At 37.6% G+C, this 17,197-nt stretch overlaps 1 protein-coding gene across 1 annotated transcript in view; it reads right to left on the reverse strand.

Moving 5' to 3' along the window:
* Positions 1–7,954: 7,954 nt before the first annotated feature.
* FTSH11 (FTSH protease 11) overlaps positions 7,955–17,197 on the reverse strand; it is a 310,557-nt gene continuing 301,314 nt past the window's right edge. Inside the window, exon 15 of the mRNA XM_089436336.1 lies at positions 7,955–8,636. Coding sequence (XP_089292462.1) covers positions 8,469–8,636 — 168 coding nt within the window. The 3' untranslated portion in view covers positions 7,955–8,468. The remainder of the gene's footprint in view (positions 8,637–17,197) is intronic.

Consider the following 17,197-nt stretch of genomic DNA (forward strand, 5'->3'; position numbering starts at 1 on the left):
CCCATATTGTTATTACTATGCCCCATAGAATCCCTCTATTGTTATTTTTGTGGCTTTATATTATTGTTGTTAGGTCGGCTAGAATATATTGTGACTCCTTAGACTCCTATATATAGAAAGGAGGTTTTGTCATTTGTATCATCCAAGAATTGTTCATTTATGTAATGTAAAGGAGGTTTCCCCCTCGAAGAGGCTGAATTCTAAGGCGTTGATCTATCTTTTCTATCTTTTTCTTGAGTTGGTTTTATAACACAAGTCTTCAACTCAAGTAAGTTCATCGTTTTTTGTCAGAAGTATAATGTTATTTTGTTTCATTCAACAGTTTACCATCCTCAGGGTAATGGATTCGCTGAGTCTACTAACAAAACTTTGATGAAGATCCTTAAGAAAACCATTGCGGAAAATCAAAGAGATTGGGATTCTAAGTTAAACTTTGCTCTGTGGGCTGCAAGAGTAACTACAAGAAGATCTACAGGGAAATCACCTTTTGAATTAGTATATGGAACTCAGGCTCTATTTCCAAGTCAACTTGTGAAACTAGTGATTGCGATGATTTAGGAGGCGAAGTAAGAGCCAAATGATTTGGTAAGAAGAATGAACAAAGCTGTGGAGCTTAACGAAAACATGGACAAGATAAGGGACAATTTGATTACATACAATCCAAAATGAAAAATATTTTTGATAGAAAAGTTAGGGAAATCGACTTTAAAGTTGCAGACTTAGTGATCCAAAAATGGATCCTAGATAAACCTCTAAGTCTAAAAGACTTCATGTAAGAGGTAAAAAGTGCCAAATGGCACACATCCTTTGTAAATCAGAGGAAAATGAAAATTGCAGGCTGCTCTTAGAAATAGTCTCATTGCAGGGCTCCCTCTATTCTGAATCCAACGCAGCTTAAATGGGCGAAAATGGACTTCAGATGGGAAAGCTATCATAAAATGAAGCTACCATTTTTCAAAGGAAAAAGAGGCAAAATCCCTTGAATAATGGGTTTAAAAACCCTCTAAGTCTTCCAAAAGGGCAAGACCACCGAAAAAGGAGAAGTCTTGGACTTATCGGATTACACTATCGGGCCTTAGAAACATGAAGAAAACCATGAAAACAATGCTTGAACAATGGTTGCATAGGGGCCGTTGGATCTAGCCAATCAACGGTCCAGATCCAATTAGCATGTCGCATCAGCGTAACAAGCAGATCGGCAATCACAATCGGCGAAGATAGTTGGGGGGACAATCAAAGGCATAGCGCGATGGGACTGGGTCGATGCGATACCGCGATCGCCGATATCGGCGGATCGTGATCGACAAACAATGGAGCGACCATATGTTATATACGCAATGCGATATACGGACCCGATGGGGCGGTAAACAACATTGGATATATATTGAAGTCCGTCAAAAGGCCATTTTATATGCATTTTTGCATATTTCGTTTAATAAACAAAAAGCGAAGGGAAGCGATATGCGATGTAAACCGGACCCAAAAGGGTTCAGGAATGAAAATGTATAACATTCGAAATCCACCAAAGCCATTTTTACGTTAATTTTCACTGTTTCAATGTATTTTAAAATACAAAGGGGAAACCTTGGAGCAGGCCAATTGCGATATGCAATAGTGATTCCCAGGCGGATCCGATGGGAGTTTAGGGTGCAGTTATGAATATTTCAAGTCTGGATGGACAGTGCTTTGCGGATTTTTCCATGTATTGCAACGTTCTCTGTGTAAAACACAGAACGATTGTTCTTAAGGGATTTCAAGCGCCGATGCCCTCATCCGTTACGGAACAGGTCACCACCGGCCCAAAGGGCGTTATGCAATGATTATTGAACACCAAAGAAGGGATTCGAGTAGACTGTGACAGGAAGACAAAAAGCCCGAGAGGGGCAATGAACGGGGAGCGCGATTTTGGCTTCTAAGCCATGAATGTCAAAGACAGAGGGCTACTGGGTTGTTGAGGGGAGCTGTTATTAATCCTTAAAGGGTTTGCTGCGGAAGCAGAAGCCAAAAAGGAAGTGAAAGCGAAAGAGGCGGCGCGGAAGCCAAAGTGATAGCGCGGAAGCCAAGGGAGTCACTTGGAGTTCAAGTGAAAAGCCCAAAGGGAGAGCTGTAAACAGCCAGAGGGCCAAGAAGTAAGAACAGAAGAGCTAAAGAGCCAAAGACCTAGAGCCAGAGAGCTAGAGTCAATGCCAAGAGCCAGAACCAGAGCCAAAGAGTCAGAGTCAGAGCCAAGAGTCAAAACCAAGAGCCAGAGAGATAGAGCCAAGAGCCAGAGCTTCAAGAGCCAGGGGATTAAATGGTGTCTAAACCCGCTGTTTTTGTGTAGAACAACAAGAGTTGGGCCAAGAGCTTGTAAAAAAAGACTAATACCATAATCCCAGAAAGCCTAGTTGAGTTGACTAGAGCTCACAGAGATGTAGCCCAAGAGTTGTGGGTGAACTCCTAATTAAATTGTTGTCTCATGTGTTTGTTTACTGTTGCATTATTCGTTGTTATATGCATTTATATATATGTTCAAACACATTTAAATATCAGCGTACTCAATAGATTTTAAAGCAAATAATCAGTTGAAAACAAATACAAGCATATGCCTATATTTTCAAGCATTTCTTAATTCCGCATTGGTTAATCATTAAAGACTTGGGAATATTCAAGCTTTGGAAGTGGGAGAGGTTCTTGTAAGCTAGACAAGAAGCATAAGAGCCCCATTTTCAGATCACTTAGTATTGAGATGGGATACTAGAAGAGAGGATAAGGGTACGCATGGGAAGTTTGATCCTCTCTAGTATGGTCCTTTTAGAATTTCTGAAGTGAGATCCAATAATACCTTCATCCTTGAAAATCTTGATGGTGAGACTTTACAACTGCCTGTTAATGGGCAATATTTAAAACACTACTTCCAGTTCTAAAGAGTAAACATCATTTCATTGTGAATACCGGAGTGAAGTCATTGTACAAATGCCATAGTATTTCAGTTTATGCAGAGCAATATATGACTCCATGCCCGAGGTGAAGGCACTAATCTGTGGTTCTTAGTGCTTTTGTGGCAAAAGCACTATCCCCAGGTGGAGCCAGATGTTGTAACATGCATTGTTCATTGTTTATAACATTCATTTTTCATTCGAGAATCTTTGAAAATACTTTAAAAAAAGAGACAAAGCAAAAGGAGTGGTATATCAGAAGTCAATGGTTATATGGGTGCATGTATATATATATCGCAAAACAATCAGAAATCAAAATACAAAGGAAATGAAGGAAAAGGTCGAATTTCAAAGAAAACAAGTGTTAAAACATTAACACCGGACCGGAAAATATTATAAGCAAAGCGAGTCAGCAGTTGTCGTCTCCTTCTAAATTCAGTTTTGTTCTTGCTATTCCATGTTCTTCGAGGTGTTTTTTACCCTCTGTAAATTCTGTAACAATTTTATTTCATATAGTTAGAAAGCAGTTAGATAGGTTTCAGAAATCAATAACTGTTCCACAATGTATAAAAAGTCGAAACATTTACTAAAAAAGGGTTGGAATTTTGGAGAACCTAGCCACTATGTTCCTGATAACATCATTGATTAATGAAACAAGTAGGAGTTTCTAGGAGTTGTTATATATGATTTTGTAAGTTTCTCTGTCATGTATCATGTAATGTTTTCTTCTTTTCGAGTGTAGTAATGAAGCAGCAGGTTAAAATCCCTTAAAGAGCGCTCCTATACTTGAAGTCCTCATGTCCTTCCAATTTGTAGATAATATTTCTGTGAAAGACCAGCATATTATCTATGATTTATTTCTCATTATCGTAATTCCTCTAAGTTACAGATAATAGTTCCTGTAAAAGATCAGCGTATTGTCTTTAACTTCACCTTCAAACTTTCCTCATTCATCATTTATATTTAGCAACAAATGGCATTCTGAGATGTTCTGGTCATACATGTATTAAGAGTCTAAGGCCAAGTTTTCCAAGTCCTTCATTTGGGGATATAATAAACAGTAAGTGACAGTAAATAATCTTTATTAATGTCTTAAGCACAATTTCCCTACAGCCAGGAAATTGGTTTCTTAAGGAACAAGTGCTAATTCAATCGTCTTCTTCCATGCAAGGAAGTTTTCTGATCCAACAAGCTTGTTGTTTCCTTGCAAAATGTAGCCATATGATTTGCATATTGAGACATTGAAGACAATATGACACTTGTCAACCAAGAGTCCTCACTTTTGATGATGGTTCCAACTATCTTGATGTTTTCAAGACCTTCAAGGAGACTTCAAAGATGCCCTAGAATGATGACTTATAGGATTCCTTCAGCAATGGCGTCTTTAATCAGTTTCAAGGAGTGAATGATGATCCCAAGATTCCTTGATGCTACATCTTCTTTGAGATGATTTACTAGAGTCTTCAACAAGAGCTTATCCTTTCTTCCTTCAATGAGAGCTTGATCCTTCTTGAGATGATGAAATCCTTGATATAGTAATCTTTCTTCTAGGTCAATAGGTCTTTTTCTTCTTTCCTCGTGTCCTTTTGCAAATGAACCCTTTGACAAGCCAACCCTTCAATATGATCTTCAAGTTTCCTTCTCTTGTTCACCTTAGCTCTGAAACCATGTTGGAGAATGCAATAGGGAAACTATTAGTTCAAATTCTCCTTAACCTTAATAATTTGCTTGTGAACTTTAGTTATCTTCTTATGTTTCTTTATTAGATCTTTTCATCAAACATTTATCGAGAGAAAAACAATAAAGACAATGGACACAAGATATAGGCTCTAGGCTAGGGCAAGACCCCTCCAGGGGGAAAACCCTGAAAGAATCTCTTATTTTCTTATAGAATTTGCTTCAAATGAGAAAACCAAGACCCAAAACCCTAGACCAAGTCCTCCAAGCACCAAGTCATCCCTCTAAGAAGCCCTTCCAATGAGGTCAGAGATCAACCAAGTCAACAAGAGTCAATCTTTCTTCAACCAACTTCCAGCTTCAGCGTCGGCCCCCAGCTTCGAACCTGCAACTTAGACCTACAATTTTTGGCCCTGTATTAGCTACAGAAACCCTAGTTCCTTAGCACATGTGAGAGAATAAGGTCCTAAAACAAACTTTGCTTCTTCTTCTTGATTTCTCCTTTACTTCCTTGGCCTTTGCTCTAGCTGCCTTGATGTTCCCTACTTCAGATCAAACTTCTTTCTTGGTGAGATCAAATTAATGACCAAATGAGGTCAAATCTGCTTCTATTTATAGGCTTTCCATGAGGTCAAATATCCTTCTTTAGTCTGACTTCTTGCCCGCAGGGCAAACTTGTGCTAAGAGGCTTGCAGCTTTTTCTAGACTCATAATTCATATTTTTTACATGTTACAACTAGCTCAATAGGGTCTTATACAAATGACAAGGATGCTCTTGCCTCAAAAAAATATTATTTTTACATGACAAACCCTATGAGCATGAAATGCATGCTTGACCTAGAAGACCAATAAAATGAAGCATGAAACCCATGCTTAAAAATAATATTTCTCTTTCTTCTTTTTCTTGTAACATAAGATATACATAATGACATGATTACATATACAATTATGAAGACCAAAACTAACATTTTCCAAAAAAGGCATGCAATTGAGTGAGCAGATCCAAAGCCTATTCAACATTGAGACCCATAGGCAAAGCTGAGAGTGGTTTACCTGGATCCCATTGATTCAATGACTTCGTGACATATCCAATAGCAATTCAAAGACATTTTTTTTCATACTTGTAAAAGATAAAAAGGAAAGGTTTCTATAACTTATGATGCAAATAAACATGTTGGATTTTAAAAATGATCAATTTCAAATATTGTTACTTACTAGAATATTGAGGTTTCTTAGGCAATATTTTTGTTTTGATTTTTTAAAACACATAATATGGTTAGGTGAGGGAAATTTAAGATACACAAACTGATAGCACTGCAATCCTGCCTACTAATATAAAGCCTTGCCCTGTATAATGCATAAATATATCTATGAATATTATTTCAAGTACAAAGCTTGAAGTTCAATGCCAAGGTTTTGGTATAGGTGTCATCCCCCATACTATATAATAAAAATTCAATGCTTCTATACTACATCAACGTTTAATGAACTCTAATCATTTGTTTAAATTGGCCATTAACATTACTTAAATCATCCTTTGATCATGGATTTTCTGTCATATTCAAGGATGTGCCCTAGTGCACTAGTCATTTGTTTAAATTGGCCACTAACATTAATTAAATCATCCTTTCATCATGGATTTGCTGTCATATTCAAGGATGTGCTCTAGTGCACTACAGTTAAAACACCTATCTGTCCTCAATGTCCTTTCAACATGAACTCGTGTTGCAAATGTTAGCACTAGTGAAGGCTTAGTGAATGTGGCAACAATAGTGTAATTGGGGTAACTCTAAAGGGAGTTTTAAGGCACTATTATTGTGATATGTGCCACTTTAATGCCCATTCACTGGATAATGAAGAAGAATGCCCCCCTAGAGTTACAACAGCACATTTAGATGCTCTTAGATGTCGATTCAATGGAGATAAGACAGCTAGTAGATCTTTATATTGACCTTAATAGGAGGCTCCATTAGCGATGCATGATGCATCTTCCGTATGCTAGAACTCAAGTTTTCTCATTGAGATGTTGACAACCATGCCTTTCAGAGGCCAAAGATGTCAATCCAATTTAACACTAAAGTTGCTTTGTTTCAAGTTTTGTTGTTAGTCAATTATATTGTAGATATTAGGTGTGATCTCTCCAATTTGCACCATATCCTATTATAGTTTCCACTCTTAATATGTCTGATAATTTGTGATGTCCTGAAAGTGAAGTATTTCTGTTACTAAATTGCTGGCCCTTTGATATAAGGTTGCACTTACAGGAAAAATAATGTCTTATTAATTTACTTAGTAAATTAGTCTAAATGGTCGTTCGATTTAAGGCTGCATGTAGAGAAGTATGAAGTGAATCTATCTTTATTATTTTGACAATAGGAAAGATCGAGACGTTAATAATAGAAAAATTAATGCTTTGATATAGATTAATGTAAGATTCTGAAAGATGGCATAGAGTGGCCTGACTGTCCCTTCTTAATTATATGCCCAATGCAATTCAATTTATGTTTCATATTCAACTTCATCCATGACGCCTGCTTCTTAGGTGGAGGGCAAGTGGATCTATATTAGCCTTTAGGTGCACAGCAGGCTCTGGTTCCTTGTATATTAGTAGGCAGGTAATAAAAGAATGCAGGCAGGCAGGCCACATATAATAACTTGGCACCATCCAATGATTCAAATAGTCTTCTAGAAACTTGTGAATATAGAGGCTGCTATTACAATGCAGGAAAAAACAACAGGGGCATTATTCAGCCCAAAGGGCATCACATTGTAAGCAAAGGAACCTCTATAGCGAATGCTCACCATTGGTTCCAAAGTACCATTGATTCCAAAGTAAGGTGTTCCAGGAGGGTGGGATATAGAATCATTAAGATGTCGGAAAGAGGGAATTTCGAAAGCCTTCTACAGGTTCGGTTCTTACAATGATATGCGTATCCCAGCAGAAGACTCAGATATTCGGGGAAATTAGGAATAGAATTAAATTAACAATAAATAAATAAAATTAAGTGTTACGCAAACTCGGGGTAATACAAAAGCCCCATGTATAATTGAAAAACTGCATTTACATTTTGATTCATAACATATAAGCATATAGACCCTACAAATTGTGACGCTAACTTACGGCGACGAATTAGAAGGAATAATTTGAATCATTTTGGTAAAACTATTTCACAGTAAAAATACATAAGCATTGTGTAAACATTTTCGGACTTGAGCATTGTATGACATTGTACATATAATAAAGAGCAAGTATTTTAAAAGACAAGACAAGTTCAACAATAGGACTTTCTATAACATACAAGAATTAGAACAGAATTCAACACAAGATATGCATTTTCCACTCATCAACGCCATCGTCATTAGTGACTCCACTTGCGTAGATTGAACTAATAGTCTGTTCAAAAATTTTACAGAAATGAGAGCTGATATCAGAAAAAGAATGTGGAATCACCCTGGATAGTACCCAGGATCGCAGTCATAGCATATTTATGTCAAACTTAGGAACAATGGGATACATTCTGGACAATTAATTACACTATTGCATGCTTCGGATGCAAATCAATACTATGCTTTGCAAACGACTTTGCTACAATTTACTTCTCAAAGGACAACACTTTTGGACAATCCATACCCTGTATGCTTTGAATGTTGATTTCTTATGCCTAATGTTCTAGATACTTTGTCACAGAATATCTTTGTGTATCTGAACATTGTGGGTGTGTTCTATATTTTACCCTTGCAATACACAAGGCCCATCCGGTAGGTATACACCTGGTCAAAGAATGATTACAATACAATGTTCTATAGTCTGAAGAGAGCCCAAATGTCACAAATATAACTTTTGAAGAAAGCAGATGGTACAACAGAAAATAGTCAGCTGATGGCAAGTTCCACTTGATCTGCTTGCTCCACTTGCCCCACTTCCTCCACTTGCTGATCTCCTCTCCCCTGAAAAGGATTCAATATCCTTTCTATCTCTTGAGCGTTCAGTGTTTCATTTTCCAACAGAGCCTTTGCCAGTGCATGCAATGCTGCTTCATGCTGCAAAATATAACAAACTTGGATTGAGATAAATTTAATTTCCCGAAACAAAAGTAGACTATTCCCAACACCAATGGAAATTTCAGTAACCTGACACACTGAAGTAAAGAGTTACACATCAAATTCCAGTTAATGCACAGCATCATTAAGCAGCACGACAACTTTTTAGAAAACATAAATTGTAAATCCAGCATGACAATGGTAACTAATAAAAATCACCCTTTCTATTGCAAAGTTAACAAATTATAGTACAAGGCCTTTGATAAAGGATGAAATCCCTCTACCCCATTCTTTCCAGAAATAATAGGACCATTTGGTACAGCCAGATAAAAATATGATTTCTGTAACTCCTGCAGATGAGATTCACATGGAACTCTGTCAATGAAGTCGACTGAAAAAAACAGCAGTTCGAACCTCAGTTTATTTCAATACAGCGAGTAATCCGACAGATAATTATGTGTATCAAAAATTAGACCAGCTGTATAACATAGAAAAAAGCAGACATCATATTGTCATTCGATTTACAAAAAGATATGGTTATCACTTATCAGCTAAGTCACCTGACACGGGGATTCGGGATTCGTGGTGTCGGATTCGGACACGTTGACCCCCCGGAACAGGACACGTAGGATTCGTTATATATTATTTTATTAAATATATATATATATTAAAAATTAGATATTTCTTACACAAATTTTAATTAATGATACAAATTTATTGATTTCAAACATAGATCTTCATCTATAGCATGCATAGTACATACAAAATTCAAATACATGTCAGTGGTACTGGTCACATAAATCATGATTCATAATTCATAACTGAAAGACAACTTACAACTACAAGATAGTAAGATAAACACACTGACAACACATTTCTGTTTAAAGCAAAGTGATAAATATCTCGAGGCATTGAAATCTAATATTGGTGGAGAGTACAGCACTAATGAGATTGACTCATTTTGCAGAGAGCATGGTATCAAGTGGAAATTCACAATCTATGCCGGAGCAGAATGTGATTGTGGAGGCATTAGGTCGATTTTGTTTATGTTTCTAATCAATGACCTGGGATAAAAGGATTTAAATTACCCCAGATTTTGCAATGTGGGGCAAGCCTCAATAGCATGTTATTTCACATAAAAGTTGTAAACCATACACACGCTGCAACTTTGTGCATAGTTGCACCCAGAAAAGATATGGAAACAAGAAAACCAAGTCCAATCAAAGAGAATGTGAAACATTCTATTGAAAATCTGGATGATACATGTAGAAAAGGAAAAATAGAAACCACCATTAATGACTTACAAATAAAATGGCTATCTTGTGATCCTATAGTTGAAAGATTCCTCAATCAAAACTTCTCGTTCAAATAACTTACTTGATTGACATCATCATGAACAAAACCTTAATAAGTACATCCTGAATATTTACTCAAATCCGACTTCCACTATACATTTAGGATTTCCAGTATACATCTAACCGTGTTACACTATATCTTGCTAGAAATAAAGGGAATGCAACCAGCAAATATCTTCCAAAAGATGGTCCGGACAAACACAGGTCACTTTTCCACCAAACGAATCCTGTACACGCTGTCAAAAATCGGGACACGCTGGTGAATTTCATGACACGCTTGGGATTCGACGTGTCCTGATAGGATTCGACGTGTCATGTTTTTTGGACACGTTTTTCGGGTGAATCGTGTCCGACATGCCGGATTCGGACACGTGGCCCCTATATAACGAATCCGGTTACTTAGCTTATCAGGCATTAAGGTAGATAAAGAGCATGTGTGCGTTGAACAACGACATGGAAATGCTGAAATGGAAATACTGATAATGGCATGTAAATTTTCCTATATAAGGACAATTCTTAGCTTGCAGATTAGACTGCCAACCCCTAAATCAGTGAAATAGGAATCGGCGATTTTGCCGATTAATCGCGATTCCCACTCTGCTCGGCCACGAAACGATCCGAACTGAATCTTCCTGAGTCAAATTGCGTTGACCGAGTTTGACTCGTGGTCAACGCGATTTTGACTTGTGAGTATGGCGATTATTCCGACTCTGCATTTTTTTCCGAGTCCCGCCAAAATTTTTGGGTTTAGGTTTATCGGGTTTTGGGTTTCTGTTTGTCGCGTTTATCACTTTATCGAGTTGTTTCATAATTCATCGTCCCGCGTCCAGCCTCCAGACACCGCACAGTCGACACTACCGCAGAGCCTCAGAGATGCATTCGACGCCGCATTGTTGAGAATCGAGATATCGTATACCTGCGTGAGCCTTCAGGTAACCCCTCTCTCTATATAATATATATATAATGATGAATCGTGATACTGTGCAGTGTGATCAGGTGATGTGAATCGCGATACAGCAGAGAAGAACAGATGCTAATGCTGCAATGCCATATATATAACAGTTATGCGGCATGCCTGCCATATATGTATCTGCCTGATATATAACGCAGAGTTAATTGGAATCCATACAAGTTTACAACTATGACCAACTATAACGCAGAGAGATGACAGACATAACCATATCGCAGAGATGCCATGCCATATCGCAGAGATGCCATGCCTGCCATATATGTATCTGACAGTAGTACTAAGGTGCAACATCCTACAGGGATCAAGCTGTTTTCCAACTCTGATATTTATTTATCCTTATTTATTTAGTTTGAGAAACAAATTGCACTGTTTTCCAACTCTGATATGAAGCATATCAGATCTATTTCAAATCCACGTCTAATGAGGTAGCTTACTAATACTCCCTAAGCTACGTTCTTGGGATATGCACATGGAGGACCAACATATGTAATAAAAAGTTAAAAACAGGCCCACAGCAAATATTACTCCTCTCTGGACTAAGATCAAAATTATTCTCATCCCCATCTGAAGTATGCTCCATTTGTTCCCAAAGATTCTTGAGGACTGAGTTTTCCTCTTCTAATAAGTAATATGCCAATAAAGTTCAGGCAATCCTCATTGATCCTGAGATCAGATATCAAATCACCATGGACTTGAGCTTTCCTTTCTATCGTTGGACATCTAGCCAAGATAGGAACTGAGGGTTTATCAATTTCATTTGCTATGTGTGCAAAGGGGCATTGAAGCCTTTCTTTAATGTTATTCTCTACTAAACCTATCTCTCTGTACTCCACATTATCTGTTAAAATAGGCTTGCAGTGAATACTAGTCTTCTCTGGGCTAAGACTGAGATTATTTCCATCTCTACAGTGCTGGCACACATCAGAGTTTCATCAAAGTCAACTATCACAGGTCACTGTCTTAGTGTCTTCTTGTCATATCACGATAGGGTCTCATGTATATTTTACCATCCTCATGCACAAGCATATGTTCTGGTTATACAACTTCTGTTCCAGGAATTAATCACTATCATAATCATCTACAAGGCACATTCGTGCTTACACAAACATTCCAATCGATCTCGGGTTCAAATCATATACAATTCAACCTCTGTTAGTGCACAAAATCCTTGTCTACACTTTCGATGCTTTGCATACAATCATCAAGATGAATCTGGACAAACAAACAATTATGTGTCACTACACTTTTTCAGTAAGACATCCTAACCCAACATCCCTGTTTCTTCCTTGTCAAAATCTTCACAAATGTAACAGCTTCAAATTTGAACAAGACACCAAACTAACCCTGCCACTGCAGTAGAGTCACCGTAGGTCTTGTTTGTACAGGAACTGAATGTTTTTAGAGCTTAGTGAAAATATACTTTCATAGTTTGTTCAAGGATGATAAACACCCTATTTCAAGGTCTGCTGAGTCTATACTATATAGAAAGCCTGATCCATTTCCATCCAGAAACTTTTAAGAACTGAGTTATCCTTTTCTATAGTGCCACTAAAATTCAAGCCATCGCCATTGATCCTCAAGTCAGATACCATATCATCATGGATCTCAACTTTCTTCTCTACCATTGAAGTTATGTATTATCATTATGGAGGTTGCTCACACCTCAGGCTAAGTCAAATTCACCTGTGAAGACTTTCTGTTATTTTAATTTTTGCATGATCAATAAACAAGCTTGAAAATTAGTAAATTACTTATTCCAATTTCCAAGCACCTTTTTCGAGATTTAATGAGAGATAAGTCAACCTTAGAGGAGGGTGCTACTGTTACTGCTGTTGGTGTGATGGAGAGCACAGTTTTTGGATCTCTTTCGCATAAGATAGGGTGTTGACTGTTGAGTATGTTTGCTTGGTAAGGACTCAAGGAGACGCACTTCTTAAGGAATTTTCAAGCAGTTAATGTGCCATTTTTTGGTCTGCTTCGCATGTCATCTGTGCCGTTGTTATGACTGTTCTCAACCAGCAAAACTTAAAAGGCAGTACTGCACTTTGGCCTTTCAGCATGACATGGCACTTTCTTGGTGTGCTTTTGTGCCAATTTTTAGAGCTATGTTGTGCTCCATTGAATAAAACCAGGGTTCTGCATGTTTTCTGGTTTTATTGAAAGGCAACATTTCTATATGTTTACTGACATCTGTCTTCATTTAATTTTTTAGATTTCTAGCATATTTTAAATTTTTGGATCATTTTTAAATTTGATTTTTTGTTGTCTTTCACAGGAGCCACAAATTAAATAGAAGCCACGACTCCAAATCTTAACAGAAGCCACAAATTAAACACAAGTTCAAAGCAACAACAATGCCGAGAGAGATGGACTTTGCTTGGGCTTATTGTGACAAGATTCCTGGAAAATTGAAGCTCCTTTGTAAATTTTGCAAAAAGGAATGTAGTGGAGGCATTTATAGATTCAAGTTCCACCTCGCACAAATACCTGGCCATGATATAGGTCTTTGCGGCAAGGTTGACGATAATGTCAAATACCAAGCAGCCTTGGCCCTTGAGATGTTAGATCAGCATAATGCCAAGAAAGCAAAGCAAAATACTGAAATAGGAACTCTTGGAGTTGATAGTTTTTCTACCACTAGCCCCATGTCACCTCACTCTGTTGAATCCTCAATGTCGTTCCCACGTTTTCCACACATGCCTCCAAGGCCAAGTCAAACTCAAAGCCATACGAGTCCTTCGACTCCTTCCTTCAACATTGGAGGTGGAAACATAAACACCTTTTTTGCTCCCCGCACAAAACCCGGTTCCCAACATACCTTGGATGCCACTGGTTGGAAAAAAAATATCCATAGTCAGGCAGTGTTCCACGGGGACGCGTCCCCCAGGGTCGGGTGCGCGCACCTCTCGCACCCCACGCACCCGGGACGGGGAGTCTCTTGGGGGTGCGTTTCCCCACGCACCCTTTTTGGGGAGTCTTAGGGAGACGCAAGGGGGTGCGTTTCCCCAGTGTGGGAGTCTAGACTCCCCAAGACTCCCCAAAAAGGGTGCTTCTGGGCGTCCCCCTTCAGTGTGGGAGTCTAGACTCCCCAAAAAGGGTGCGCCTGGGCATCCCCCTTTAAATTTGTCTAATAAGACTTAAAAATTCAAAATTCAAAAATCAAAACCATTAATTTTTTTTTTTTTAACTAAAATTAAAACTAAATAACTAAAACTTAAAAGTCTAAAAAAAATAATTTAAAATTAAAACTAAATAACTAAAACTTAAAAGCCTAAACCTTAAAGTTAAAAGCTCATTTCATTTCAACCCAAAGTCATTTCCATTTCACTCTTAACTATTTTTGAGTTTGAACTTTGAGTTATATAGATTTAGTGTTCAAACTTTGAAAATATACTAGTATGTTTTGCTTTCAATTTAGATTCTAGAATGATGAATGATGAATTTAGTTTTTAAATCAATGTAGATTGTAGAATGATGAACCATTGAATGATGAATGATATCGATCAATGTATTTGAATATTTTATTATTGATTTTTATTTTTGCTTTTCGAATCTCATGGTATGTATGAATAATAATTAATTCAATAATGAGACTTGTCACTTGAGTATGTCATATGAATGATATATGTATCAAAATGAATGATGAGGATGGATCAATGATTCAAATTTCAATTGTCTATTTAATATTTTTATGCTTTCATTATTGAACAGTGAACAATGAATATGAACTTGAATTATATATATATATATATATATATATATATATATATATATATACCTCGACGACTCCCCGCACCCCCGAAATTTCCCTAAAATTTGAGGGTACTCCCACACGTCCCCCTGTGCGTCTCCCCGCACCCGCATCTCCCCGCACCGGAGTTTGGTGGAACATTGTAGTCAGGCAAGGAAGGCCATTGCTAACTTTTGGTACTATTCTGACATACCTTTCCACTGTGCCAGAAGACCTTATTGGCAAGCTATGATTGATGCAATTGCTATTGCAGGTCCAGGGTTCAAAGCCCCTACATCAGAGAGCCTTAGGACAGATATGTTGTTAGAGAGTGTTAGAGATGTCATGCTTGTGCTAGCTGAGTTTCGTTCATCATGGGTAGAAACAGGGTGCACCATCATGAGTGATGGATGGACAGATCAGAGGAATAGAAATTTAATAAATTTCCTTGTATCTTGTCTCGCAGGCACAATGTCTCTCAAATCAGTGGATGCTTCAGACAAGGTTAAGACTGCCCAACTTATCTGTGAAATGATGGAGGAAGTCGTTCAAGAAGTGGGAGAAGAACATGTTGTACAAATTGTCACCGATAATGTAGCTAATTATATGGCTGCTGGTAGACTTTTTGAGATGAGGCACCCCACTATTTTTTGGACCTCTTATGCTGCCCATTGCATAGATTTAATGCTTGAGGACATTGGTAAGCTTCATTGGATACATGAGGTTGTGGAGAAGGCAAAATCCATAACCAAATACCTATACAACCACACTATTGTCCTAAACACTATGAGAATATACACTGAAGGTAAAGAAATTGTTCGACCTGCAGTGACTAGATTTGCAACAAATTTCATATCTTTGCAATCTGTGGTTGAGCAAAAGATAAATCTGAAGAGGATGTTCTTGGGACTTGAGTGGATGGGATCTAAACATTGCAAGACCCCTGAAGGCATCGAAATTGTTGCACTTGTGTTTAATGATGGCTTCTGGGAAGATGCCGAAGAGTTTATTGCTGTGACGGAGTCCCTTGTTAGACTTCTCAGGTACTTCAAGTCTTTTAACTTTTTCATTTTTTAAATTTCATTTCAAGCTTCTTTTTATTTACAATGTTTCATATTTCTTTAAATTTGAATGCTTGAACTTTCAGGATGGTTGATGGTGACAAACCCGCTATGGGTTACATTTATGAGGCGATGGATCTCACAAAGGAGGCCATCAAAAGAAGATAGGGGGATGATGAGACAAAGTATATGCCTCTTTGGGACATTATAGATGCACGTTGGGATAGGCAATTGCATTCCCCCTTACATGCTACTGGGTACTTCTTAAACCCACAATATTTTTATGATAAGAGCAAATTTAATGAGGATGGGGAGGTTGGCAGAGGACTTATGGCATGCGTGGAAAGGTGCTTCCTTGATCCAGAACAACAAAGTCGTGTCTTTTCCCAACTACAAGATTATAGGGCACCATCTAAATTGTTTGCCTATACCAGTGCTATAAGACAAAGGTCTAAGATGTTGCCAGGTACCCAGCTTGAAGGCTTCATCAATTCATTAAATTTGTTTAAATTTTATTTTGTATGTTAAATGTTTTATTAAATTTTCTTTTCTTTTTAAGTTTTTACTATTTACTAATTTAGTACTTCTAGTCTTCTACTCACAAACCCTTACCACTTGCTAGGTCTTTGGTGACAAAACTTTGGTGGTGATACGCCAGATTTGAAGAGATTTGCCATTCGAATCTTAAACCAAGCATGCAGTGCTTCAGGTTGTGAACGCAACTGGAGCATGTTTGAGAAAATACATTCTAAGAAGCGCAACCGATTGACACAAAAATGCTTGAATGACCTTGTATTTGTCCATTACAATCTACGACTTCGCAACAAACAAATACAAGGTGAGATTCGAGAGCTTGAATTTGAAGGTTTCATAATCTAGTTCGTACTTTAAAGTTCAAACTTCAAACTTCAAACTTCAAAGTGAAACTTTAATTCACATTTCAATGTCTCATGATAATGATAGGTATGGATCATTCACCAATCGACCTTGAAGAGATAGATTTGCAAGCTATAAATGCGGCAGACTGGGTTCAATTAGATGAGCCTCCTCTTTTAAGCCTTCATGACTTGGAGAACTTTGAAAGTCAAGCAAGCGAAGGAGTGGAAGGAATCGCTTCTAGTTCTCACTCTTAAGAGTCTTAGACTCTTAATTGCTGATTTTTTTCTGATTAGTATGCAGTTTTTTGTAAACTTTTAGACACTGTTGATAATATCGGCGATATTCGGAAATATCGCGATATTTTCGGCAAAACGATATATCGCCGAGAAAATATCGGCAAATATCGGAAAATATCGGCAAAATATCGCGATATTTTGAAAATATCGGCAAAATATCGCGATATTTTGAAAATATCGGCAAAATATCGGCTATATTTAAAAATTTGAAAAAATTATTTTTTATGCTTGCCGATATTTGCCGATATTTTGCCGATATTTTCGCCGATA

The sequence above is a fragment of the Pinus tabuliformis genome, chromosome 5_2, assembly GCF_031772625.1.
Source record: "Pinus tabuliformis cultivar Carrire ecotype Pingquan chromosome 5_2, CPIR1, whole genome shotgun sequence".
NCBI classification, from domain to species: Eukaryota; Viridiplantae; Streptophyta; class Pinopsida; order Pinales; family Pinaceae; genus Pinus; species Pinus tabuliformis.